The sequence below is a fragment of the Macaca nemestrina genome, chromosome 11 (assembly GCF_043159975.1).
Source record: "Macaca nemestrina isolate mMacNem1 chromosome 11, mMacNem.hap1, whole genome shotgun sequence".
Taxonomy (NCBI): domain Eukaryota; kingdom Metazoa; phylum Chordata; class Mammalia; order Primates; family Cercopithecidae; genus Macaca; species Macaca nemestrina.
Window position 1 is genome coordinate 68,895,342 of NC_092135.1, and position 27,794 is coordinate 68,923,135.

At 45.5% G+C, this 27,794-nt stretch overlaps 1 protein-coding gene across 3 annotated transcripts in view; it reads left to right on the top strand.

The window, feature by feature from the left end:
* LOC105483253 (golgi reassembly stacking protein 2) overlaps nt 1-15,921 on the top strand; it is a 41,728-nt gene extending 25,807 nt beyond the window's left edge. For all 3 annotated transcript variants that reach the window (XM_071072921.1, XM_011744026.2, XM_011744025.3), the window contains 5 exons: nt 488-620; nt 2,276-2,399; nt 7,809-7,895; nt 9,260-9,367; nt 12,192-15,921. In XM_071072921.1, coding sequence (XP_070929022.1) covers nt 488-620; nt 2,276-2,399; nt 7,809-7,895; nt 9,260-9,367; nt 12,192-12,532 — 793 coding nt within the window. In that variant the 3' untranslated portion in view covers nt 12,533-15,921. The remainder of the gene's footprint in view (nt 1-487; nt 621-2,275; nt 2,400-7,808; nt 7,896-9,259; nt 9,368-12,191) is intronic.
* Nucleotides 15,922-27,794: the final 11,873 nt, after the last annotated feature.

The window sequence follows — 27,794 nt, forward strand, 5'->3', positions numbered from 1 at the left end:
CTATGGAATGTGTAAATGATGTCATCATGCAGAAGTGCTTAGAGCTCTTCAGTGGAAAGGCTGTATATATGTCATTCATTTAGCAAATAATCATCAAATGTCTGCCATGTGCCAGCAGCTATGGAGGCAGTTAACAGACAAGGTCTCTGTCCTTAAGGATCTTAACATTTTGTTGGGGGAGATAGATAGTAAATAAATATGCAGTGTGTTGGATGGTGATGAATGCTTGAAAAATAAAGGAGTAAGGGTGGTATCCACAGTGGAGGGAAGGGTGCTGTTTTCTGTGGGGTGGTCTGGGACCTCTGCTTAGATGACATTATCTAAAAGAATAGAAATTTGTTTTTATCTTAAAATCTCAAAGAAGGGAGTGCATGTTCAGGGCAACTTGAATCTATGCTCTTGGGTTACCCCCCCTAAAAAAAAAAAACACCTCAAAGAAATACAAGCTGTGATTGATAACAATGTTAAGAAAAAAATGTTTTTATAGCCTAGGATGTGGCATTGGATATGGTTATTTGCATCGAATACCTACACGCCCGTTTGAAGAAGGAAAGAAAATTTCTCTTCCAGGACAAATGGCTGGTACCCCTATTACACCTCTTAAAGATGGGTTTACAGAGGTAAGGTCACATTCTTACCTGAATATATCATAAAGTTTTTACCAAAACAAGTCATGTGTTTAGTGTATATGGCAGTAGCACTATGAAATAGGGTAGACGATGAGTTAAGTATTGATTGTGTTAAATTTGAGGTTCCGGTAAGATACCTAGATAGAGGTGAGATACATGAGTCTGGGTTATAGGAAAAAGGACAGGGCTAGAGATGCAGATGTGGGAATCATCAGCAAAGAGAGGGTAATGTAACCCAGTGGCTGTTAGGACAGCTGTACAGCTAGGGACTGGGTCTGGGCGGGTCGCCATCTTGAAAATCTGGATGGGCAGAGATCTAGCAAAGGAACGTCAGCAGGAGGCCAGAGGGAAAACCAAGCTTCAAGAAATCGGACACAGTCGGCCATGTCAGGTACTGCAGAGAAGTTAGGTGAAAGGAGTGAAAAAACCATGTCCTGGGCAAGAGCAATTTCAGAGACTTGCCAGGGGACAAATGCAAATTGCAGGTCAGCAGAGTGAATAGGTAAAAAGGTGCTGCTAGCTGTTGCTTATTGTTTCAAGAAATGATTGAGAAAACAAGGAGAGCTATGTGTGTGGGGGTCATGAGGGGAGTGAAGGGGCTATTATAGGATCAAAGTAAGACTTTTCAAGGAATAAGAGAGATTTGAACAGGCTTATAGGGTTTTTGAATGTTTCTTAAGGAGGCATCTCAGGGCAGTTAACTCTTGTCTGCATAACTAAATAAAAACCAAACACCCAAAAAAGAAAATGCTGCTGTTGTAAAAACAGGGCTGCTGCCACTGTGGTTTTGTCTACACAGTTTGGCCATCTTCAATTCTAGAGGAAGGAAAGAAGAACTGCTGAGAAGTTTCACCTCCAACATTGGCTCATGGCCAGAGCCAATATGGTTACATGTTCAGACCCCAGCCACCATATCCACTGGCCCTAATCAGGGCTTTCCCAGTTGAACCTCTTTGGGTAGTCTGAGAAGATGAGAGAGTGACTAGCAGCTAGGCAAAGGGTGGGAATACAGGTTGTCTCGGAATGTACTGAAGGGCACTGGAGCTGCTGCAGACGGTGGATTATTCAGAAATGAAACCACCCATCTGTAGAGTCCATATAGACTCCTTTTTTTCTTCTCCTGAAAAGTGGAGATCTGCCTGCTACATTTATTCACTGATGAGAATAATATTAAATGCACTCATGAGGTTGGAAATCTTGAGAAGTCTATCATGTATTAAGACTTCAGCTGATTTCTTTCCTGAGCAGTGAAAGTTAAAACAAATAAACCAGCTGGGAATTCAGACAGAAGAGGAAAGCAGTGGTGGTTTAAAGGTTGAATAAAATGATTTCCAGGTGGTAAGGAAAGAGGAGAGAGTAGAATCTCTTCTAGTGTGGAAGTATCAAGAGCAGTGTGTGCAACTTGGGGTAGAAGCCATGTGTCCCAAGACTAGAAGTGACAGGACAGAGAGATGCTTACAGTACATGGGCCGTGACATGTACCAAAATTAGGAGGGAGGGTCTGGAGGCAGATGTGCCAAATGAAGCTTATGACAGCTCATATGTGAACCAAATATGTATCTGCAGGGCAGGTAAGAGCCAATATTTATATTTTCTTTTAAATAAACTTAAGTAATCTTCGTGTTTTTTTTTTCTCTTTTTGGAAGGTCCAGCTGTCCTCAGTTAATCCCCCGTCTTTGTCACCACCAGGAACTACAGGAATTGAACAGAGTCTGGCTGGACTTTCTATTAGCTCAACTCCACCAGCTGTCAGTAGTGTTCTCAGTACAGGTGTGCAGAAAAATATATTCTGTTTTGAGTCTATTTTATGTAATATTATTGCATAGAATTTTAAAAATTGACCAGACACAGTGGCTCACACCTGTAATCCCAGCACTTTTGGAGGCCAAGACTGGAGGATTGGTTGAGCTCAGGAATTCTAGACCAGCATGGGCAATACAGTGGAACCCTGTCTCTCCAAAAAAAATTTTTTTTTAAATAGCCGGTGTGGTGTGCACCTGTAGTCCCAGCTACTCGAGAGGCTGAGATGGGAGGATTGCTTGAGCCTCGGAGGTTGTGGCGGCAGTGAGCTGTGATTGTGCCACTGCATTCCAGCCTGGTTGACAGAGTGAGACCCTGTCTCAAAAAAAAGAATTTAAAAAATTAATGCCAGTGTACCTTGAAAACTACATATATACTCTGTGTTGACAGGTACTGGCTGTGAAAGCTTGTTCTAAATCACCATGTGGATACACATGGGGCTTAAAAGTCTTCCCTGCATATTTTAGACCCTGAGCTTTCCTTAGATTCTACAACTTGTAAAGCCAGAACTCTTGACTTGAAATTCTGTTTAACTGCTCTGGTTACTCAACACATTTGCGTGTTTCTGAAGTAGTAGGCACTGGGGATGCAAAAGTGAGTAGGAGCTCCTTTCTGAGGAGCTCAGTCTTGCTTAGGGGACATGTGCCTGTCTCCTTCCTTTTCTTTTTTTTTTTTTTGAAACAGAGTTTCACTCTTTTTGCCCAGGCTGGAGTGCAATGGCATGGTCTTGGCTTACTGCAACCTCTGCCTCCCGGGTTCAAGCGATTCTTATGCCTCAGCCTCCCGAGTGTCAGGGATTACAGGCACGTGCCACCATACGGCGACCAATTTTTGTATTTTTAGTAGAGACAGGGTTCGCCACATTGCCCAGGCTGGTCTTGAACTCCTGATCTCAGGTGATCTGCCCTCCTCAGCCTCCCAAAGTGCTGGGATTACAAGCATGAGCCACTGTACCCAGCCTCTTTCCTTTTCTTCATCCCTTGTTCTACCTGATATAGTCCTTTTTGTTTATTTTGTGTTTTATTTATTTATTTATTTTTGATAGCTTTCTAAAGATAAAATGCATATTACCATACAATTCACCTGCTTAAAGTATACAATCCAGTATTTTTTTAGTGTATTTGTTGAGTTGTACAACCAATAACCTCAATCAGTTTCAGAATAATTTATCACATCAAAAGAAACTCTGTACCCATTATCAGTTTTTCTAAAGTTTTTAGTTTTCATGTTTTTGTAGGGATGGGGTCTCTCTGTTGCCCAGGCTGGTCTCTAAGTCCTGGCCTCAAGTGATCATCCTGCCTTGGCCTCCCAAATTGTTGGAATTACAGGTGCGAGCCATGGCTGCTAGCCTCATTATTACCTTTTGTTCCTGGGCTCTCTTAAATATTTATATTCACAATTTGTTTATATCCCACTTTGTTCTGTAATGGACTTAAAACAGCCTACCAAGATGCAGTAGTAAGGTTGACAGTTTGGTGTCTATAATTGGTCTCCTAGGTTCTCATCCCAGCTCTTTAGTCCTGGTTTTATTTCTCCAGATGAAATTTAAAATTTCAAACTTATACAAAAGAGCTGGAATTGTATAATGAACCCCATCACCCAATTTTATCAATTATCAATATTGGGATATACTTACCTTTACCTTCTTTGCTGGTTTTCTTTTTTTCCAGCTTTATCGATAAATAATTTGCATGCCATAAATTAATTCACAATAAGTAAACAACTAAATAATTTTTGGTATATTCATAGAATCGTGCAGTCATCACCACAATCCAGTTTTAGAATACTTCCTAGATGAAATTAAATATTAATGTCATCAGTCTCTAATCATAGAGTTGAAAGGGAATTTAGAGTTTATTTCATTCAAGCAGTATAAGTCCTTTTTATGATATTACAATTTTTTGCCTACATCTCATCACATAATTCTCTGGTTTATTCCTGAATAGACTTAGTAAGGGGTAGGGTAGTGTACTTCCCAAGGCAGCAGCCCATTCTGAGTCTGAATTACTCGTATTTGTTTTAGAGTAAGCGTGTTCCAGATGCTTTTTTTTTTTATTATTGTACTTTTTATTTTTTAGATAGAGTCTCACTCTGTTGCCCAGGCAGGCTGGAGTGCAGTGGCACTATCTTTGCCCACTGCAACCTCCGGCTCCCAGGTTCAAGCAGTTCTCCTGCCTCAGCCTCCCCAAGTAGCCATGATTGATTATAGGCACGTGCCACCACACCCAGCTAATTTTTGTATTTTTAGTAGAGATGGGGTTTTGCTATGTTGGCCAGGCTGGTCTCAAACTCCTGACCCCAGGTGACCCACCCGCCTCTGCCTCCCAAAGTGCTGGGATTACAGGCATGAGCCACTGTGCCCGGCCCTTTTCTTTGAGGCAGAGTTTCGCTCTTGTTGCCCAGGCTGTAGCACAATGGCGCGATCTCAGCTCACTGCACCCTCTGCCTCCCGGGTTCAAGCAATTCTCCTGCCTCAGCCTCCCGAGTAGCTGGGACTACAGGCGTGCACCACCATGCCTGGCTAATTTTTTGTATTTTTAGTAGAGACGGCATTTCACCATTTTGGGCTGGTCTCGAACTCCTGACCTTAGGTGATCCACCCGCCTCAGCCTCCCAAAGTGCTGGAATTACAGGCATGAGCCATTGCGCCTGGCCCCAGATACACTTCTGATTTTAGGAGATAGTTGTCATGTCTCTTCAAGCCCCAGTTTCTCTTTGACATTTTAAATCTTTTCTCATTACATTGTAGTTATACTTGGATTGTCTTTTAAGCACATGCACAGAGATCCCTGGCTTATGGCACTGCAGAGAAATGGCTGCTTGACGGTTAAAGACAAATGTAAATAAAGCATGAATTGCTCAAAAGAGACTGAAAGAAATTGACGTCATCACTTTCGAGTAAATAAATTTAAAAAGACTAAAATATTCTAGCATCATAACACCTGAGGAACAACTTTTTTATGGGCATTTTTCCATCTTCACTTTTCGTTACGTTGCTTGCAAATTAGCCCATACATTGTAACATAATGTAATATAATAGCCCATATAATGTAACTGTAGAGATATAAAAGTAACTGTAGAGAAATAAAAGTATATGTCTTTTTAAACTTTTTTGTGGATTTGAAGATTTCTGGATTATAAAATTTTTTAGAAAATGACTACGATTTTGAAGTGGCATTGATCATTGTGACCTGCTTGATTTTTCTGCAGTGTATCACCTTTTTCCTTTTTTTTTTTTTTTTGAGACGGAGTCTTGCTCTGTCGCCCAGGCTGTAGTGCAGTGGCATGATCTTGGCTCACTGCAACCTCTACCTCCCGGGTTCAAGTGATTCTCCTGCCTCAGCCTCCCAAGTAGCTGGGATTACAGGTGCTCACCACCATGCCCAGTTAATTTTGTATTTTTAGTAGAGACAGGGTTTCACCATGTTGCCCAAGCTGATCTTGAACCACTGACCTCAGGTGACCCGCCTGCCTCACCTTCCCAAAGTGCTGGGATTACAGGCATGAACCACCGTGCCTGGCCCGAGTGTATCACCATTTTACATGCTATGTATTTTACTTATTTGATCTTTCTCCTTTCCTTTTCCTGCCCCTCATTAGAATGGAAATTTCCTGAAGGTTCTGATTTCTGTTTTCTTCATGTTGTAAAGTGCCTCAGTGCCTAGAACAATGTGTAACATACAGTAGGTGCCCCCCAAAAAACTTGAACGAATGACCACACTCAACTGTCCATTCAGCTCCTTTGAGAATCTGATGAAAGTAAAGAACCTGCCTTCCAAAAATTGTTGTATACAATTTTAGGAGCTTCACAGACCTTCTGAAGCCCGTTTATGGGCCCTAGATTTAGAATTCCTGGCTTAGATTTAGTCAGTTATTTTTGAGACTTGTGAATGTATCTATCCTTTGAGAATGAAAAGAGCTGGATGCAGTGGCTCACGCCTGTAATCCCAGCACTTTGGGAAGCCAACGCGGGCGGATCACGAGGTCAGGAAATCGAGACCATCCTGGCTAACATGGTGAAACCCCATCTCTACTAAAAATACAAAGTATTAGCCGGGCGTGCTGGCGGGCGCCTGTAGTCCCAGCTACTCGAGAGGCTGAGGCAGGAGAATGGCGTGAACCCGGAATGCGGAGCTTGCAGTGAGCCGAGATTGTGCCACTGCACTCCAGCCTGGGTGACAGAGGGAGACTCCGTCTCAAACAAACAAACAAAAAAAAGAATGAAAGAAACTTACGTGAAAGATTTTATTGGGAAATAGAAGAAATTTGCTTAACCAATCCAAGCTGCTTTTATTTTCTTAAAACCGAGATTTCAAAACAAATATTAAAAAATTATAGCATTGCTATTGTGTTTGACCACTTACGAAGTGCACACTCACTAACACTTTGGTACAGACTAGAAAACAGCTTCTTATATTTGAGTGAAATTATACAGTCTGGGAGCTAATAGAGCGTTTGCTAGTGTTTCAGTTAGACTTTTTTCTTATTTTTGCTTGCCTCTGAATTCCACAGAAAAGTAGATAAATGAATAAATAATAGACTGCCTGCATGGTTGGTTCATACTTTTAGGCACAATTTATTCCCGCTACCATATTTAAGCAGATCTGTAAGACAAAATCTGGAATCTGTGTGCTAGATAAGTGAAAATGAATGCTAAATAGGTGAAAGATGTGCTTTCATTTATTGTTTCGACATCAGCAAAACCTCGCACTGGTATAGGTGGTAAACATGATTAGGTGGTATCCTAAGGCTTGTACATGAAGAACATAACCTCCTCAAGCTAACGTTAGTACACATGGAAATGTGTTAGACTTCGAAGGACTATCACAGAACCTAAGGTCAAAAGGAAATGGACATTCAGGAAGCCAAGTCATTCTCTTCATCCTAGAGGTTCATGTGCTCTTTTGTCTCTTTGAAGCCACCTATGTCATTCTCTTCTTTCACAGACCAGCATTCACTGTTTCACAGGGCACATGGTCCCCCTGCAACCCCCGACTTAACATGGCATCTTAGTTTAGGAGCCCAGTTGAGATTGACTAGAATCCTTGTGTCCCATATACAAATGTCTAAGACAGTTTTCTAATCCAGCCCTGCTTGGGTCAGTTGTAAACCTCTTGTCCAGTGAGCTGGGCTGGGGTGGGACTGCACGGCCTCCTGCCCTCTTGTCACAGGCTCTGGTAACAGCCTTTGTTGAGAGCCATGGGCAGAGTTAGTGGATCTGCAGTAAAGGGTGGTGGACAGTCAGTTGCAGCTGGAAATCGGGACCAAATGAAGACCTGACCACAGGGCAAGAAGGGACTGCAGATTGTCCTAACGTGTTCTGTTCATTTTTTGTCAACTAAATTTGTTAGAGATGAAAAGATTGTGCTTTCTTTTTAGGTGTACCAACAGTACCGTTATTGCCACCACAAGTAAACCAGTCCCTCACTTCTGTGCCACCAATGAACCCAGCTACTACTTTACCAGGTAACCACCAGGGGACTAGAGATGTGGCTGTTGATAACAGTATTACTGATATTTGCATCTTTAGAACAATGAAAAATATTCTACCTATGTCATAACTTTTTATGTCTTTTAATCTCGATTTATCTCTGCAATAAGTTTGTGATAAATGAGAGCTAGGGCAGCTCTCCTTAGTAGACAGGCACATGCCACCACACCCAGCTAATTTTTGTATTTTTAGTAGAGATGGGGTTTTGCTATGTTGGCCAGGCTGGTCTCAAACTCCTGACCTCAGGTGACCCGCCCGCCTCTGCCTCCTAAAGTGCTAGGATTACAGGCATGAGCCACTATGCCCGGCCCTTTTTTTTGAGGCAGAGTTTCGCTCTTGTTGCCTAGGCTGGAGTGCAATGGCACGATCTCAGCTCACTGCACCCTCCGCCTCCCAGGTTCAAGCGATTCTCCTGCCTCAGCCTCCCTGGTAGCTGGGACTACAGGTGCGTGCTATTTACCAACTAGTTAGCTGCCGAGCGTAGTGCTCCTTACCCTGGCCAGCGGCCACCTGCTGCCCCTGCAGTACCACAGTGCAGCATACGCCAGGAATAAGGAATCTGCAGAAGTCCATTCTCCATTGTCTCCTTAGTGAGGACTTCCTGACAGTCATTCGTGGGAGCCTAGAAGAGAAGGCTTCTTATTTGGTCTTTAGTAGCTCTAACATTAAATTAAATTTTTGTGTTTTTCTCTTCATATTCCCAGTGAAGACCAAGTTCCTTTATCCAGCCAATAATAATCAAATATTATTTTAGTGATCAAATATACTTTCATTGTGAGCGCTTTTAATGTATGACTAAAAGTGTCATTATCCAAGCATATTAAGCCATGAACCAAATATGTGCACACACAGAATGATGAAGCAAGTGTGCTGATACATGGACATGGGAATTTGGGTGAAAGGTGGATTCTTTTTACTACTTTTGCAACTGTAAGTCTGCAAATATTTTTCAGAATAAGAAATTTAAAAAGTCATAGAGACTGTAAACCTCAACCATCAAAGAAAAATTCAGTTTCATTGTCTTCTATATCTACTGAAACAAATCAGCCTTTGCTCCAAGTCACTCGGGCCATCATCATTCTTACTCCAGAGTGTTAAGAGTATTATTTATTTTCATCTTTACCCATTTAGCCACCTAATCTAATCACTTAGGTAGAGAAATATATTTCAGTTAAGTGAAATTTCGTTGCATTATGATTATGATACAAAACTGCTACACGTTAGGTGGACTTCTGGTACTGTCACTTAGAAGTGGCTGGGATTGTTTTTAATACACAAGGATTTATTTCTTCCCCAGGTCAAGTGATTTCCCTTTTTTTCTTTTCTGCCTTCTCTTCAGGTCTGATGCCTTTACCAGCAGGACTGCCCAACCTCCCCAGCCTCAACCTCAACCTCCCAGCACCACACATCATGCCAGGGGTTGGCTTACCCGAACTTGTAAACCCAGGTATGTTGCAGATCTCACCCTCCTAGGACTTTCTCTCATAAAAGTTTTATTCAGGAATGCCCATCCTCCTCAATTTTTTCTGAAAAGAGCAAATCAGTTTAACAGATTTCAGCTACTTCGAATAAATATTCATCTTTTTTGTTTAAAAAGCTTAAGAGGATCATGCCTGTAATCCCAGCACTTTGGGAGGCCGAGGTGAGTGGATCACCTGAGGTTAGGAGTTCAAGACCAGCCTGGCCAACATGGCAAAACCCCGTCTCTACTGAAAAAATATAAACATTAGCCGGGCATAGTGGCAAGTGCCTGTAGTCCCAGCTATGCAGGAGGTGGAGACAGAAGAATCACACTACTGCACTCCAGCCTGGGCAATAGAGCAAGACTTAATCTCAAAAAAAAAAAAAAAGCTTAAGAGGAAAGAAGAATGTTTCTGAGTCCCTGCTGCCTCTCCTCCTCCTCCCACTCCTCCTCCTATCTCTGCACCCTGATGGCTTAGCCTCAAAAGCCAGGGTAGCAATAAAGCACAGTGGCATGGCCCTGCTGCATTGACTTTAATGAAGGTATGCAGGCTGCCTAGTGGAGGTGAGTGAATTCCCCGCCATTCTCTTCATATTTGGAGCCGCTGCCACTGGGGAAGTAGTGGAGCCTATTGTGCGTAGCCCAAGCCCAGAAATTATGCCATAAAACGTCTCCCCTGCTCAGCTGACTGGGCTTGTATTTTTTGTTTTGTTTAGTTTTTTCGAGATAGAGTCTTGCTTTATCACCCAGGCTGAAGTACAGTGGCACGATCTGGGCTCATTGCAATCTCTACCTCCCAGGATCAAGCCATCCTCTCACCTCATCCTCCCAAGTAGCTGGGACTACATGCACACACCACCACACCTGGCTAATTTTTTGTATTTTTGTAGAGACCGGGTTTCACCATGTTGCCCAGGCTGGTCTTGAACTCCTGGGCTCAGGCAATCTTCCTGCTTTGGCCTCCCAATGTGCCCAGCCAATATTCTTCTTTTTTTAAAAAATGTATATATATAAAAACAAAACAAACGTGAATATCTTCCATTATTTATAAATGCTTTTATACTTAAAACTATGGGAAATGTTAGCTGGACATGTCTAAGGTAGCAGATATTCCAAGTGTCTACACTCAGATTTTCTGTCTGAAAATGAAGGAGCAGCGTCCTACGAGTCCGTGTGGTTAATGATCACCCAGCATACCTTAAGCTTTGGGAGGCCTGACTTACTAGGCCATCTCAGTAGTTTGGCCCATCAGTGATGCCAGTGAGTGATCTTACAGCACCATGGTGTGCATCGTCACCGTCTTGTTTCTGTCTAGATGAGAATTACCCCTCTTGTAACACTCAACATCTGTATATATTCCTTAACCTACTTAGTTTTCAGGCCAAAGGTTTAAAAATGAAGTACTGGGCCAGGCACAGTGGCTCATGCCTATAATCCCAGCACTTTGGGAGGCCAAAGTGGGTAGATCACCTGAGGTCCGGAGTTCAAGACCAGCCTGACCAACATGGTGAAACCCTGTCTCTGTTAAAAATACAAAGAGTAGCTGGGCATGGTGGCAGGTGCCTGTAATCCCAGCTGCTCGGGAAGGTGAGGCAGGAGAATCGCTTGAACCCGGGAGGTGGAGGTTGTAGTGAGCTGAGATCGCACCACTACACTCCAGCCTGGGTGACAGAATGAGACTCTGTCTCAAAATAAATAAATAAAAATAAATAAAAATGAAGTACCAGTAGTAGTCAAACTACCATTTACTGTCGCAGCGCTCACCCCACCTTTTGTGCCCTGTATTCTTGGCTCCTCCTCTGCCCCTTCCCTAAATTTGACAGACTCTGAGTAGTTTCACCAGCTGGTGGTTGCCCTGAACCTGTGCTTTATACCCTGCCTTTCCTTTGTTTCTTGAAATAATTCTCCTTTCCTTCATTATGCATTTTAATTTTTTTTTTTTTTTTTTTTTTTTTGAGACAGAGTCTCACTTTGTTGTTCAGGCTGGAGTGCAGTGGTGTAATCTCATTTCACTGCACCCTCCACCTCCTGGGTTCAAGCAGTCCTCCCACCTCAGTGGCGTTGTAGTCTCTAGTAGCTGGGACCACAGATGTGTGCCACCATGCCCAGCTACTTTTTGTATTTTTTTTAGTAGAGACGAGGTTTTGCCGTGTTGCCTAGGCTGGTCGCCAACTCCTGGGCTCAAGTGATCCTCCCGCCTTGGCCTCCCAAAATGCTGGGGTTACAGGCGTGACCCACCACGCCTGGCCTTGCATTTTAAAATCATCATAATGAGTCCACTGAGTGTAATAGTTATCAATCACAGGTTTTAAGCAAAGGCTGAGTATCCCTGTTGAGGACAGTGGAAAGGGCAAGAATCCAGGCCCCTCCCTTCTGCCTTTGCAAGAGGGTTGTGGCCTACCTCTCTCTGTTGTCTGTCAGGAATGCAGCTGTAACAGCTTGCAGCTGGCAGGGGTGAGCATGAGTCCCCCTGTCTGACATCCAGTGCAGCTGTGTCACCTGCTGGGTGGGCTGCTATCTGTTCTGACTGGAAGGATCCTATCTTTCTTCCCTGAGCCAGTTTCCCCCAGTGCTGGGCCAGGTCACATGGAGCCTAGAAGCTGAGAACCTATTCCTGCGGGCAGCCGCAATTGTAGGGAATAGTTAACCCTGCCAGCGCCTCTATCTGGAAATCAGACAAGGTTGTGATTTGTGTTACCTCCTCAGCTTCAGTTTCCTTAATGAAATGTAAATAAAAATAGCCCTTTGACGATGCCTCCTGCCCTTTCAGTGCTGGGAGGATGTATGATCTATGCCGTTTTTGTCCTAGGTCTGCCACCTCTTCCTTCCTTGCCTCCCCGAAACTTACCTGGCATTGCACCTCTCCCCCTGCCATCCGAGTTCCTCCCGTCATTCCCCTTGGTTCCAGAGAGCTCTTCTGCAGCAAGCTCAGGAGAGCTGCTGTCTTCCCTCCCGCCCACCGGCAACCCACCCTCCGACCCTGCCACAACTACTGCAAAGGCAGACGCTGCCTCCTCACTCACTGTGGATGTGACGCCCCCCACTGCCAAGGCCCCAGCCACGGTTGAGGACAGAGTCGGCGAGTCCACGCCAGTCAGCGAGAAGCCTGTTTCTGCGGCTGTGGATGCCAGTGCTTCTGAATCACCTTAACATTGAACGGTTCTTCGGAATTGACGTGGTATATTTATTTAACCACGGGAGTGTGTCTGGAAATGCAAACTATCATTAATTTCATACTAGTTTGTACCGTATCTGTAGGCATCCTGTAAATAATTCCTACAGGGGATACTAAACGAGGACGTGGGTTGTTTCCTGCCAAGTTGAGTGGGGCTCACGCGCTAGGGCGAGATGTCAGAAAGTGCTTGTATTTTAAACCACCAAAAAGAATTGTAAGGGTGGCTTGCTGCCAGGCTTGCACTGCCGTTGCTGCGGGTGTGCATCTTCGGGAAAGGTGGTGACGGGGCGTCCACTAGGTTTCCTGTCCCCTGCTGCTCTTTCCGTAAGAAAATGAAATATTCTATGCCTAGTACTCACACGCAACATTTCTTGTACTTTGTAAGTCGTTTGCGAGACTGCAGACCACTTCACAAAACTAAACGGTAAAGAGATTTTACTATTGGTCTCCGTGAGTCGCATCTCTATTAAGGTTTACACAGGAATTCCACCTGAAGACTTGTGTTAAAGTTCCACAGCGCTCACTGTTAATTGAACGTCTTTTTCTTCAGCCTATACACGGATCCTTGTTTTGAGCTCTCTGAATCACTCAGACAACATTTTGTAACTGCTGCTGTTGCTTTCTACGTCCACCTTATAAAGTGGCATTTCAAAAGAAATAAAGAAGGTGTCACAGTTTTAAACCAGAAGGTGGCACTCTGTGGCTCCTTGTAGTATTATAGCTATACTGGGAAAGCATAGATACAGCAATAAAGTACAGTAATTTTACTTTTTTTCTTGTGTTACATCTAAATTACAACCCTTAATTGCCACGTGTGCACTTACTACTCTCCGGTATGTCTTACTACTCTCCAGTATGTCATGCATCTTTAACTTTTCATGTCCTATGTTTGCTTTCTCCCGTTTTTAAGAGATGGTAAGTTAACTGGAGTTGATTTACTGAATGAAATTAAATGCAGATATCCATGTTTTTGAAATAAGACAAAAGTGGTTCCTCTGTTATTGCCCTGGTGTAAGTCTGTAGATGCTGATCCCCTGCAGGGAGGACATGGCTGAGGTGGCAGCACCCTCACATCACCCTCACGTCACTCACCCCTGACTGCCCTGCTGGACACTTGAAGTCAACGCCAGCCCAGCACTCTCCTAGGAGTCTCAGTGCCAGCCAGTTTTGGGGGTAGATCTGTTTCTGGGGCCAGGTTTGTACTTAAAACTGAATGATGAAAGAAGTCTCCAGCCCTAATCATAGCTGCTTCTGTTTACACTGTGTAAATGTTTCTAAAATATTTCAGTTAATCCCATTTTTTGAAAAGGAGCTTATAACAGGTGAGGAAAGTATTCACAAGCACATTTAAATGTTATAATTTTTGGCTTTCCAGGATAGGAAAACTTGAGAAAGTTACTACTTTCTAAAAGAGTTCTTAAATATTAAGATCTCCTTAATATTTGTTGTTTTTACATTAAAAGACAAATATTAAGGAGATCCCTTAGTGGAAAGCGAGTGAGTAATTTTCAAGTTTTACAAAATGATTTTTTTTAATACATTTCTTCCAAGGCAATGCTTGTGAACTCTGGTGCAGTCACAGCTCTCATCTGGGAATGATGACAGGCTGGGCTCTCTTCCTGGGCAGATGAAGTAGCATAAATGAAACACTAATCTCTAGGGAGATTGAGGGACCTTTTTTTTTTTTCTTTTTTTTTTGAAACAGGGTCTCACTCTGTCACCTTGGCTGGAGTGCAGTGGCTTGATCTTGGCTCACAGCAGCCTTGACCTCCTAGGGACTCAAGCAATCCTCCCACCTCAGCCTTCTGAATATCTGGGACCACAGGTGTGTGCCACCATGATAGTGAGGGACTCTTAACACTCACCTAACTAATGGACAGACACTCAGCCTAGATTGGCTTGTTGGATCTTCCCTGAGGTGGAAAATACTTCATTATTTTCTGCTGCCTTCAGACAAACCAGTTTCAGTCTTTAACAGTGGTAGATCTGGTACCAGGTTCCAGAAACACGATGTAAGAGATAGTTTCCCTGACAGTAGGCCACTTCCATGGCCTTGTAGGGAGACAGACCAGGGAATCAGTCCTTAGGGCCAAGGCAGAAGGATTGCTTGAGCCCAGGAGTTCAAGTCCAGCCTGGGCAACACAGACCCTGTCTCTACAAAAAATTTAAAAATTAGCTGGGCATGGTGGCATGTGCCTGGAGTTCCAGCTACTCAGGAGGCTGAGGTGGGAGGATCGCTTGAGCACAGGAAGTCAAGGCTGCAGTGAACTGTGAGGAAACTATGCAAGGCTAGGAAAAGTCTTGAGTGTTTGTGTGCATGGGGCTGGGTCTCGTGTGCTGGACTAGGGAGTTTGAGCTTTTGCTTAAATACGGTAGTCACGAAGGCTGGAGGGCAGCGCAGTGGCGTCCAGCCTCAGGAGGGACGCTCACCTGAACCTCCTTGGCTAGCTAAGTCTCTACTTGAGTCTAGGATAATGACTGTGTTAGTCTGTTCTGACACTGCTAAATACCCAAGACTGGGTAATTTTATAAAGGAAAGAGGTTTAATTGACTTAGTTTCACGTGGCTGGAGAGACTTCAGGAAACTTAAAATCATGGCAGAAGGCAAAGGGGAAGCAAGAACCTTCTTCACATGGCAGCAGAAGAGAGAAGCGCAAGCAGGGGAAATGCCAGAGGCTTATGAAACCATCAGATCTCGTGAGAACTCACTCTCACGATAACAGCAGTGGGGAAACCACCCCCATAGTCCAATCACTTCCCACCAGATCCCTCCCTCAACACATGGGGATTATGGGAACTACAAGAAGAGATTTGGGTGGGGACACAGCGAAACCATATCAATGATTTTACCTTTTCCCCTCTGATTTTTGTGTTTTATTTTTAGTTCATTACTAATTGTGCTTACCTGGGAGCAGTTTAACTTAGTTCATTTCCTGAAAATTCTGAAGACCTCGAAATTACCTTGTGGCCTCTTCCTCACCTGAGAGGCACCTACTAAAGCTCAAAGATGGCTCTACCTTGGATGTCCAAACATTTCTGCTTTTGACTATAGTGAAGATGAGAGACTGGTGGGCTGCTGGAGCTACGGTAGTGACATGGAAGCCCCGATCCCACTGTTAAGGAACCTGTGGTTTAGGTGGGAACATGAAGCAACTTCACGCAAACTGCAGCAAGTGAAGAGTCTCAGCTGAGCAGAGACCTGGAGAGTCTGGGTGAAGGGAACATTCTCTGGCAGCTGAAGAAGGCTTAGCCAGACCTACATTTTAGCAGGTCACAGTAGGAAAGCCATGGGCATTAAAGCCTCCAGCAGCAGTTGACTACAGGTGCATTTTATTAGAAAATTAAATACATCTTATTTAAATGATTGATTTGTGAAAAAGTTTTTTCTTCCAGAGTGGCCCTATTTTTTATCAGTAACTTGTGAAGGAAGGTTGGGCCTTCCCCCTGTGACCCTGAAGATGAAGTTCTTTAATTATCTGACTACCCAGCAAGGTTTCAACCCTGTCTTCAGATTAGAATTCTAATCTAATTAGAATCAATTAGAATATTGATTCCTGGACTCTTGGCGTTTTAAAAAACTTCCCCAGGGAGGGTGGACCTGTAACTGCGGGAAGTAATAGGCGCATAGGAAGGTCATCGTTCTTGCTAGGTACCTACTTTTACCACTAAGCAAAGTGCACAGGTTAGAGGAGGGGTCCTTTTGTCACATACATACATATATATACATACACATATATATGTGTGTGTATATATATATATGTGTATATATGGGTTTTTTGTTGGTTTTTTTTTTTTTTTTTTTTTTGCATTAGATTTAGGAAGAACAATTTCCGGCTTGGCTAACCAAACTGTTCCTTTATAGGCCTTTTGTGTATCAAGCCAATTGATAAAATGGGGAATTAATGCCACAGCCAATTATTCAAGCACTAGAACAACAGGACGTGGAAGGGCAAGTGGGTCCCACTCCCAGCTGGGGGCTACAGGTGAGGGGAATAGGGAGGGGTGAGGAGAGTGAGAATGCGCCGCAAAAGAGCAGAGGAGTGAGGAGTGCAGACAAGTGCAGATGCCGCCCCACTGCCTCTCCAGGGAGTTACACAAACGTGAGTACTCTGGTCGCTTGACAGTTTAGAGAAAACGCCACACTCCAGCCATTGATGGAGGCGGGCCACAGATTTTCAGTGTTACCAGAGTTGAGGTTACAGTGTATTTCCTGGCAAGATACAAGTCCATGCTCCATGAAGGCTGCTGGGGCTTGGGATAATAACAGTAGCCAGCATTTATTAAGTGTTTCCTGTACATGGGGTGAATAATAAGAGTGCTCTGACCAACAGACAAGAGGAAGCAAACCGTTTCCCCCCAGGCATGTTTCCTTTGAACTCCCCTGTATATATTAAAATATGGATTAATTGCCAACATTTAAAAATCAGAAGGTTTCACATAAATCCAGATTTCTGGTTTCTCAAAGTCACAAGTTCTGGCAACAGAGCAATCCTACAGGGAAATGAACGCCCCTTGGAGTCTGTGTCCTCCAGTCTCCAATTCCCACAGCCCCACCTGCGTACACCAGCCCCCACGCCCACCGCCCGCAGGTGTCTGAGTTTGCAGAGCCCTGTGTTATGCTGGTAGTAACACAGCTGAGTCTGGGGAGAGGGAAGGGATGGCTGAAACCGAGGTTTCCGTACAGTCAGCGGGGCCAGAACCCTTGGGGACCCAGGATCAGGAAACAAGGTCCTTCATGGATTTCATTATTTAGGATCCAATGAATCGTGTGGAATGGGCACTAAGGTTAGCAAAATTTGAAGCAGCCACTTAGACGGTAAACCTGAGGGAGAAAATGTCCCTGGACAATGACTGGGATAGTAACAACAATTTGAGTTTCACTAGTCTCTTTTCCTAAAGCCATATGCTGGGTTCCCAACCCACTGATTACCTTAACAACCAACTCTATTAGAATTGATCATCAAGTCTCTTTTCACAACCAAGAGTTGTGAATAAGAGTTCATGAATCCCTGACTGACTTTCTTACCCTCCACTCTCCATGGCCTTGCTTCCTGGGGAGGGTCCTGTTTGCCAAGCTGGCCTGGTTTGAGACCCACACTAAGAAGTCGGCCTGAGGTTCAGGGCAAGACTCTTCCAGAAGCACTTGAATTATGGTGGCTGGGAGTGGGGTTACAGGAACTTCTCATTTCTTATAAACTTGCATATTGCCAGAATTTTTTAAAAACACAATTACTTTTTACTTTTTTTTTTTTTTTTTTTTTTTTGAGATAGAGTCTTGCTTTGTCACCCAGGCTGGAGTGCAGTGGTGCAATCTCGGCTCACTGCAACCTCCCAGGTTCAAGCAATTCTCCTATCTCAGCCTCCTGAGTAGCTGGGATTACAGGCATGTGCCACCACGCCCGGCTAATTTTTGTATTTTTAGTAGAGATGGGGTTTCACGTGTTGGTCAAACTGGTCTTGAATCCCTGACCTCAGGTGATCCACCCGCCTCGGCTTCCCAAAGTGCTGGCATTACGGGCATGAGCCACCGCGCCAGGCTTTAAATTGCCTTTTTTTTTTTTTTTTTTTTTTTGAGACGGAGTCTCACTCTGTCACCCAGGCTGGAGTGCAGTGGCGCGAATTACTTTTTAATTACTAAAAACAATAGGGTTATTTTGATCTAGGGGGTGGATGAATGGGAGACTTACAGAGCCAGAAAAAGCCTTGTTCTGGGCCGGGCGCGGTGGCTCACGCCTGTAATCTCAGAACTTTGGGAGGCCGAGGCAGGCGCATCACGAAATCGGGAGATCGAGACCATCCTGGTCAACATGGTGAAACCCCGTCTACTAAAAATACAAAATTGGCCGGGCGTGGTGGCAGGTACCTGTAGTCCCAGATACTCAGGAGGCTGAGGCAGGAGAAGCGCTTGAACCCTGCAGTGAGCCAAGATCGCGCCACTGCACTCCAGCCTGGCGACAGAACGAGTCTCTGTCTCAAAAAAAAAACAAAAAAAACAAAAAACGAAGCCTTGTTCCATCTCTTCTGAAGCCTTTCATTTCAGTCTGTCCAGGACGGCCCCTGCTGCAGGGCTGGGGAAGCGTTTTCCCCCAGCAGCGTTATGACTGATCAGACTAAGGGAGCTCTCTGCCAAAAAACCCCCAACACTGTCCCTAGGTTAGAATTATCCATGAAATTTCCCTGAATAGACTTGTGCTGTGACTGATTTGCAATGCTGTGTTGTGTTTGTAAATCAGTTTGGCCAGAACTGTGTAGCTCAGACAGCTATGCTGAAAGAGCCCGGAAACACAATGGCAAGAGTCCACGTTGTACCCAGGCGCTGTTTTGACCTCTAGAACTCTGGAAACAGTGTTACCATCAGGTAGTGAAGTATGCATGGTTCCAACACGTCCACTCGAGATCAATGGTTAAACAACCTGTGTGCTTCTTGGTGGTGAGGAACAGAACTGCTAGAGGAGCCTCATAAAATCAAGAAGAAACAGGTGCCTGTTGTATGAGTCCAGGAGCTCAAAGCTCATTCTGATTTCAATGAACGGTTACTTGCCTTGGTCTCTGTCAAGGTTTTGTTTTTAAAGGGCATGAAACTTTAGAGACTAATTCATTTTCCCAAATTCAGGTCTCTCTTAGGTAAGTAGTACAACCTGAGAAAAGAGGACAACCCTCTGGGATCTTTGGCACCGTGACGCTGCCATATTCCAGGAGGGGACAGGTGAGGGTTCACTGTGGCTGAATCGGAAGGAGACAGAAGAGGCAGGGAGGAGCTACCGGTCAGGCCTCAGGGCAGGTTCAGGTTCAGGTTCAGGTTCAGAACTTGATCGCGTGGACTGGTGTTACCCAGAGTGAAGAAAACTGTCTTTCCTCCTTTAATGCCTATGTATTTTATTTTAGCATATTTTGGGGAAAAAATAATAGTTGCATTGGATATGGCTAATTTTACAAATGAACTTCAGTGAGAAAAGGGGATGGTTTTAAAGAGAAGTGCTGGGTGAGGTATTGGGTTAATTCCCCCAGTCCCCAGGAAGCAGGTGCACCTGGAGAGCTCAAACCGAGGCCCCCGCTTCGGGTAGGAGCTGAATCTACATAGGTCTGTCCGGTCCCACGCCTCAGTTCTGTCCCCACACGGCAGGTTCCTGGAACGACATTCACCTTTGTTCAGGAACTCCGGTCTTACCGCCGCCCACGTGGAGTGGGATCCGAGCCAAAGGGGCCTCCTGAGCGGAGACCGCAGTGCGCGCCACGGGCCACCAGGTGGCGCCGGGAGCCTGGGAAAACCGCGCCCAGCCAGCGGCCGCGGGGTCTCCGGGCCGGTCTCACAGGGCCCCTGGGCGGGGCCGGGGCGTCGCGGTGGGGCACTTTCTGTTCTTTGGAAGAAGGGCTTTGGTCACCCGCTTTCTTTCCATCGCCGACCCAGTGCGGATGCGTGGGGGATGAGCCTGGGCGCCTTCACCAAACGAAGCCCCCTTTAATCAGATGTGAAGGCAAATCTCTCCACCGGGGGACCCGTTGGGTGCGGCGGAGACACCCTTCGGTGGCTGAGATACCCTCAGACGCCGTAGCAGCACCAGGGGTCTGAGCGCCCAGTGCGGGAGGTGCGGGGCCGGCTTCCCTCCCCGGGGCTGGAGCCTTCAGGAGCACCGCCCCCACCCGGCTTCCTCCGAGGGCAGTGCCGGTCTCGGGCCTCGCCCCGGGCTGGTTGCTGCCCTTGGCCTCGTCCAACCCACACCCGCGGGCAGCGGAGGCTCCTGCTGTGCACAGGCCCGGGGGCGCCGGGGCGGGGAGGCTGAGTCTGGGCCCAGGTGTCCCGAATCCAAAAGCATCCCACTGGGCTACCTGTAAATTAGCCATTTCGGATCTAGTGATTGAGCGAGAGGACAGAATAGCCCAGAGGCTGGGTAACTAACATGTGCGGGATCAAGGAAGGCGTTCGCGGGCAGCTACTATTAGGGCACTGAAGGATGCATAGAGGTTCTCTTCGGTGGTCAAAGTGGAAGGAAGAGCTTCTCTTAGGCAGAGGGAACAGCTTCTGCAAGGACTCACAGGAATGTGGCACGTGGTGTGTCCCGGAACTACAAACAGCTCTGGTGGCTGGAATGTGAAAAGTATGGAGTGGTAGCAGTTGCCACAGAAGGGGGAGCGGGGCCAGATCGCCAAAGGCCTTGCATGCCACGCTCAGGGGCTTAGACTTCACTGCCCTGGGGAGTGTTTATAAGGGGGGTGTTTTTTGTTCTTGGCAGTGAAGTACCCAGGGAGCTTGCCCCTTACATAGGTCAGTGGTCTGAAAAACCTCCTTTTTAGCAAGCAGGGGCCTTTCGTTTAAAAAAAAAAAAAAATTCATATGGAACATAGATTCAAAAGCCAGGCCAACGTGGAGCTGTCGGCAGTTTCCCTGTGAGCAGGAGGGAAAGGCGGAGCATCCCTAAGAAAGGAGCCATAGTCATTCCCAGCCTGATGGCGTGGGAGGAATCTCAGGAGTTCATTATCCCCAAAAACTAAAGTCCAGCAAAGTGCCGTGCCACACCTCATCCCCCACCCTCCACCTGCCTGCTCTAGTTGTGACTGGAGGAGTAACTCACATTTTCCCTGGTCTTGTAGCGGACCGGGAAGAACCAAAAGCTGGATAGGGTGAGAGAGCGTCCTCTTTCTTCTTCAGCTCTTTAGCCAAAGGACTCTTTCAACCCTGAGCTCAGAAAAGCAACGATGGACGAGTACTTCTCAGCCCTGGTGGCTTCGAAAAACACTGATGCCTATGGATCAGGGCAGTAGTGTGGAGATCCTCCCTCTCGATTCCCTCATTTTATAGATGAAAACCGAGAAATCCAGAAAGGTTAAATGTCTCTCCAACACGCATATGGCTAGGGGGTAGTAGAGCTGGGGCCATACCTAGTACCCAGGTGGAAATCGGAACCATCCAGGGATTCTTTCAGCAAGCCTGCGACCCGGGCAGGTGTGGGGCGGGGATGCTGGAGCAGAAACAGACCAAGGCTGCAACTGCAGGGCTGCATGGAGGACCTACCTGGGTGCAAGGTCCTTGGGCAGCTCGTGGGGGATTCTCAGAACTCAGCCCCCAGGGCTATTAGTATCTTCATTTTGATCAGAATTTAAAATAACAGTGGTTTAGGGTTTGTTTTACCCAACAAGGAGATGGTGTAGTCAGTGATCAGTCCTTGGTTGTGAAGCCAACTCGATTCAGCCTAGTCAAATGGCCGCCCGCTGCTGGGGGAGCTTGCACCACTGCAGGGGCCACACACCTGGCTTCAGCATTCTTCCTGGGCGCGGGCATCCTTCTGCCGCTGCAGACTGGCAGAGCAGCAGAGGCACAGTGGACGGCTAGGGTGAGAAAGTGCTACAATGCGACCTGTGAGGAGGGGAGGTGGCCTCAGGGGTTACACCCATCTGTCTTCAAGCCTTGGTGTCAGGGACAAAGTCTGACTTAAAGTTCTCTCCAGCACCTAGCTCCCAGCGGGCATTCACCATATGCCGCATAAAGGCACAGGCAATGAGTGTGGCTCCATTGGGTGCTAGGTTAAGAGTCGAAGGGGTGGCAGTCAGTCCCTGGCATGTGGTGGGCACTCAATGGGGTTCTCTGCCTGGGCCACTCCCTTCTCTGGACCCTGGACAGGGATTTGAGTGGGGAGGGGCCTGCCTTCCTGGGAGGAAGTTACGGAAAGGAGCACGGTGGGGAGGGGAGGAGGTTTCAAACCATTTCCCACCACCGGGGGGGGGGGGGGGGGGGGGGGCATGGGCTATCTCTGGAGGTTTGCTGTGCATGTGACCCGGTGTGACAGAAAGGCAAGGGCTACTCTGCCTCTAACACCCAGGTCCCAGGCTCTGTATTCTTGAATTTGCCATCCAAAACCACAAAGTTGTTTTTTAAAAAATCCCCACTAAGTTGTTTAAAAGATACAATTTAGGCTGGGTGTGGTGGCTCATGCCTGTAATCACAGCATTTTGGGAGGATCACTTGAGCCCAGGGGTTGGAGACCAGCCTGAGCAACATAGTGAGATCTCCATCTCTACAAAAAATGAACAAAATCAGCTGGATGTGGCGGTTTGAGCCTCTAGTACTTGGAAGGCTGAGGTGGGAGGATTGCTTGAACCCAGGAAGTTGAGGCTGCAGTGAGCTGTGATTGCACCACTGAACTCCAGCCTGGGTGACAGCGCGAGACCCTGTCTCAAAAAAGAAAAACAAAAACTACATACACACACACACACACACACACACAAATCATTTGATCCTTAAAGAACAGAGCTGTCAGCCGGACGCGGTGGCTCACGCCTGTAATCCCAGCACTCTGGGAGGCTGAGGCAGGTGGATCACCTGAGGTCAGGAGTTCAAGACCAGCCTGACCAATATGATGAAACCCCGTCTCTACTAAAAATACAAAAATTACCCAGGCATGGTGGCATGTGCCTGTAATCCCAGCTACTCAGGAGGCTGAGACAGGAGCATCGCTTGAACCCGGGAAGCAGAGGTTGCAGTGAGCCGAGATCCCGCCACTGCACCACAGTCTGGGCAACAAGAGTGAAACTCCAACTCGGAAAAAAAAAAAGGGGGGCAGGGCGGGGGGGGGGAAACAGAGCTGTCTTGCACCCTGACTACATTTACAGACTTCACTCAGAACCAGAGAACACTATTTATACTTTTCCCCAGGTGGGTCTTGAATCCAAAGTGTTTAAGCAAAAAACTGTTCAAAATTCCCCAATACAACTGCTTTTCTGTAAAGAAAATTAAGTATCTCATTAAATAACTATAAATCTCAAAAAGCTGTATCAAACACGATCCGTGGAAGTTAAATGTAATTTATTAGATATTGCACCATGGGCCAGGCCAACCAACATGGCGAAACCTCGTCTCCACTAAAAATACAAAAAAATTGGCCAGGCGTGGTGGTGCCCACCTGTAATCCCAGCTACTCGGGAGGCGGAGGCAGGAGAACTACTTGAACCTGGGAGGCGGAGGTTGCAGTGAGCTGAGATGGCGTCACTGCACTCCAGCCTGGGCAACACCGAGATACTCAAAAAAAAAAAAAAAAGATATTGCACCATGAATTGACTGAATACTCCGCCCTGCCATTTGGTCACTTCAAAGGTTTCTGCATAGTGTGTTGGGGATTTCAGACTCTCAAAACACAAGAACGTTGTAAGAATATTTGACATTTAAAATGTATTCAGGCTCACTTTGTTACTTTTATTTTTTAAAAGATGCTGATGGATTATAGAATTAGTGATGTCTAATTCAGTTGAATTTTGGAGTCAGCCAGGCTCGAGTTAAATCCCATCCCTGCTATTTGAGCAAACAACTTAAATCTCTCTCCAGTGCACCCCTCCCTTCTTCCACCTACAACATGGCATAATCATAGGGTTGTTTTTGGGGATTCAAGGAAATGTAGGTTACAGTGACTGGTACACCATAAGTGCTCGACAAATTGTCCTTGTTACTCTTTCCTTAAACACAAACCCCTGTTCAAGTGAAATGTTTATTTTCTCCATCTTTGTAATTCCAAGTCAAAGTCTGTGGTAGAGTTGTTGGAAAAGAGAATCTCAAATAATTAACTGAGTCTAAAATAATCCTGGCTTTTTTCTAGAATCTTTTTTTTTTTCACTTAAAAATGTCAATCTAAAATATTCTGTTTTTCTTCAATATCTACACAATAAACCAATCGAAATGAACCACCAGGCAGAGGGCACGGCATTGAGCTGGTTTGCTCTTATTCTTGGGTATGGTTCTCAAGGTTTTCCCATCCGAGCCTCAGGCATCTGTAACCACCTCAGTGGATTCCTACCGATGAGAGGTTTTCAGCTAAGCTCTTCAGGTTCCTGTTCCACACAGCTCCCAAACTCTGGCAAAAGTCATGAACCACACACTAGCTATGTATGTATGTGAAGTAGAGATTCCCTTTAAAAGGTACAAGCAGGTTACACGTAAATCTGGATTGTCATATGCAAATTCTTGATGGTGACAGAGACATAGTGCCTCCTGTGCAGCTGATTTGAGGCCACGACTCAGTTCTAGAAAGGAATGATTAATCTGGTCCAAAGCATTTAAGAACTAGGATGCTCCCTCCCTTCCTGCCTTCCTCTCCTGTGACTACAGATTGATGTGAATAGAACCATAAGATGCAAGCAGCCTGGGTGCCCCAGCCATCACCTGGAGAAGAACTGTCTTGTAAAGTTGCCTAGGAGAGTTACCAAGCTCACTGTGGATTTTGCATAACTGAGAAACAAACTTTGGGGGGGTTAATTTGTTACTGTAGCTTATCCTGTTTTCATTTCACACTTAGGTGCAGGGTGTGGGGCGTGGTAGGGGGGGGACCATGAAGATTTCATAGTTTTGGAAAAAACAATGAAACAAGAACACCACCTAATAACATGTTCATGATGCAGTCTAGGGAAGTAGTTGAGAAAGGTACACAGAAAGCTCCCATGTTTCGCTTTTTGTCAATTAAACAATATTTACTAAAATCTGTTAAATAACTTGTATATGGTACAGTATTAGTCTATCAGAAAAGGGTAAATGGACACAGAATAGTCATTATTTTTTGTAGAGACAGGGTCTGCCTATATTGCCCAGGCTGGTGTTTAAACTCCTAGGCTCAAGCGATCCTCCCACCAGCCTTCCAAAGTGCTGGGATTACAGGCACGTGAGCCACCTCGCCCAGGCCAGAAGAGTAATTGTAACCTATGAATATTTCTTGTAGAGACCAGGATCAGACTTTAATTTTAAATTGTGTGATAATGGCAAACTACTAAAGCTGTCAGTGTTTCCATCACGATCTTATTCAACTCAGTGACCCAGTGAAGGAAACAGCTCTAGTGCCAAGATGGTTGATTTGTGAGAGGAAAAGAGCTTTTTGAAGTGTTTATATTACAAGTTCAAAACAAGTCACTTTGTTGCCACTTTTATTTTGCAGTGCCAGGCCAATAAATAAATGGGGAAGGCCGGGCGCAGTGGCTCACGCCTGTAATCCCAGCACTTTGGGAGACTGAGGCAGAGGGATCACGAGGTCAGGAGATTGAGACCATCCTGGCTAACATGGTGAAACCCTGTCTCTAGTAAAAAATACAACAAAAAATTAGCCGGACGCGGTGGTGTGCACCTGTAGTCCCAGCTACTGGGGAGGCTGAGGCAGGAGAATTGCGTGAACCTGGAAGGCGGAGCTTGTAGTGAGCCGAGATCTCGCCACAGCACTCCAGCCTGGGCCACAGAGCAAGACTCCGTCTCAAAAAAATAAATAAATAAAATAAAATATAAATAAATGGGGGAATGCTGTTCCTTCTAACTAACGTGGCAATGAGAACTCTGCTTTTCGAAAATTGTGTCTCTGAATATAGTTTTTTACAGAGATGTGGGGAGGAGTAAACTTTATACAATGAATTTCCGTGGTGGAACAGCAGTCCCCAACTTTTGTGGCGCCAGGGACTGGTTTTGTGGAAGACAATTTTTCCTCAGACGGGAGTTGAGGGCATCGTTTCGAGATGAAACTGTTCCACTTCAATCATCAGGCATTAGATTCTTATAAGGAGCGTACAGCCTTAGATCCCTTGCATGCGCAGTTCACAGTAAGGTTTGTGCACCTATGAGAACCTAACGCCGCCTCTGATCTGACAGGCGGTGGAGCTCAGGCAGTAATGCTCACTCAACAGCCCATCACCTCTTGCTGTGCAGCCAGTTTGCTAACAAGTCACAGACCAGTACCAGTCTGTGGCTTGGGGTTTGGGGACCCTTGCAGAACATGAAACTTGGCTTAAGCAATTTCCATGGTCATTGGCGGAATGAACATCTTCCACAACCGCCACTGGAAAGTCTATCACCTGTCACTTCTTCTAAGTCTTGATCACAAATATGCCAATTTACAATTAAAGGTTACTACTTTCCTTATTGTGTAATTTTTTAAAAAATCAGCAAAGAAACATCTTAAACTGCACTTTAGCATAGCTTCATTCCCCTAAACGTTATTTCACCCCCCAAAACTACAAAGCACGTATTCTTCTAGTCAAATGTAAGGGTAAATATGTTTGAATACTAAAATGCTATTGACATAAGACAAATAACTCATGTTGCTTAAGTGTAAAGTTTCTCATACAAACTTGGTTGCTACATGGCTAATTCTGCATCTAGAAAAATACATGATCTCATTCTTCCAAGCTGAATTTCTTTTAAAGCTTTTTCACTAAAAGCTAGGTACATACATAGTCTATACTTCTGGGAAGGAAGCTCACAGAAATTAAACTTTAAAAATATTTCTACTATGGCCGGATGCGGTGGCTCACGCCTGTAGTCCCAGCACTTTGGGAGGCCGAGGTGGGTGGATCCTGAGGTCAGGAGTTCAAGACCAGCCTGGCCAAGATGGTGAAACCCCATATCTACTGAAAATATAAAAATTAGCCTGGCATGGTGGCACATGCCTATAATCCCAGCTACTCGGGAGGGTGAGGCAGGAGAATCACTTGTACCCGGGAGGCGGAGGTTGCAGTGAGCTGCCATTGTACTCCAGCAAAACTCCTTAAAATATATGTATGTATGTGTATATTCATTCCTACTAATGAAGTTAAAATTCATTGTCAAAGTATCAATAAATTTTGTTACATTAGTTCAGAAACCACAATAGTGTTGAATTTTCATAGCGGTTTCAACATAAACACTCTTGGGATCTAAACAGCATCCCCAAAGTGATGAAAACACAGACCAGTTGGGACCCCAACCTGCAGCAGTCCTGTTCCGCCTTGGTGGACATGCACACTTCCACAACAGCTGTGTGTACTGGAGTGGGGAAAGGAGGCATTAAAGAGCGTGCCACAGTCAAGAAGACAGGCAGGGCTCAGACTAAGCAGTTACGCACAGACATGGGTTAAATACAGAAAACTTCCAAGCCAGTAGGTAGGAGACTGCTGCCAGGTCTCCTGAGCAACTCCTCCTCACATCTCCCAACCATTCTCAGGTCCAACCCCCCAAAAATACAAAACACATAATGACCCTCTGATAGGGGCCTCTTGAATCTGTCTTCTGCGTCTGTGGCATTTGTTCCATTTTGTTGCAGCCCGTGCCATTATAAGTTGGGAAAACAACTGAGCCCCACTCGTAGTTCCCATGAGGCAGGTGCTATTGAAATAGTTTACAGACAAGGAAAATAAGACCCCAGAAAGGTTAGTGATTTCTGTAAGGTCACATGTTATTAAGTAACAAAGCTGGGAGGCAAAGCCAGGTCAGACTTCCAAACCCATGCTTGCTTCCACTTTCAT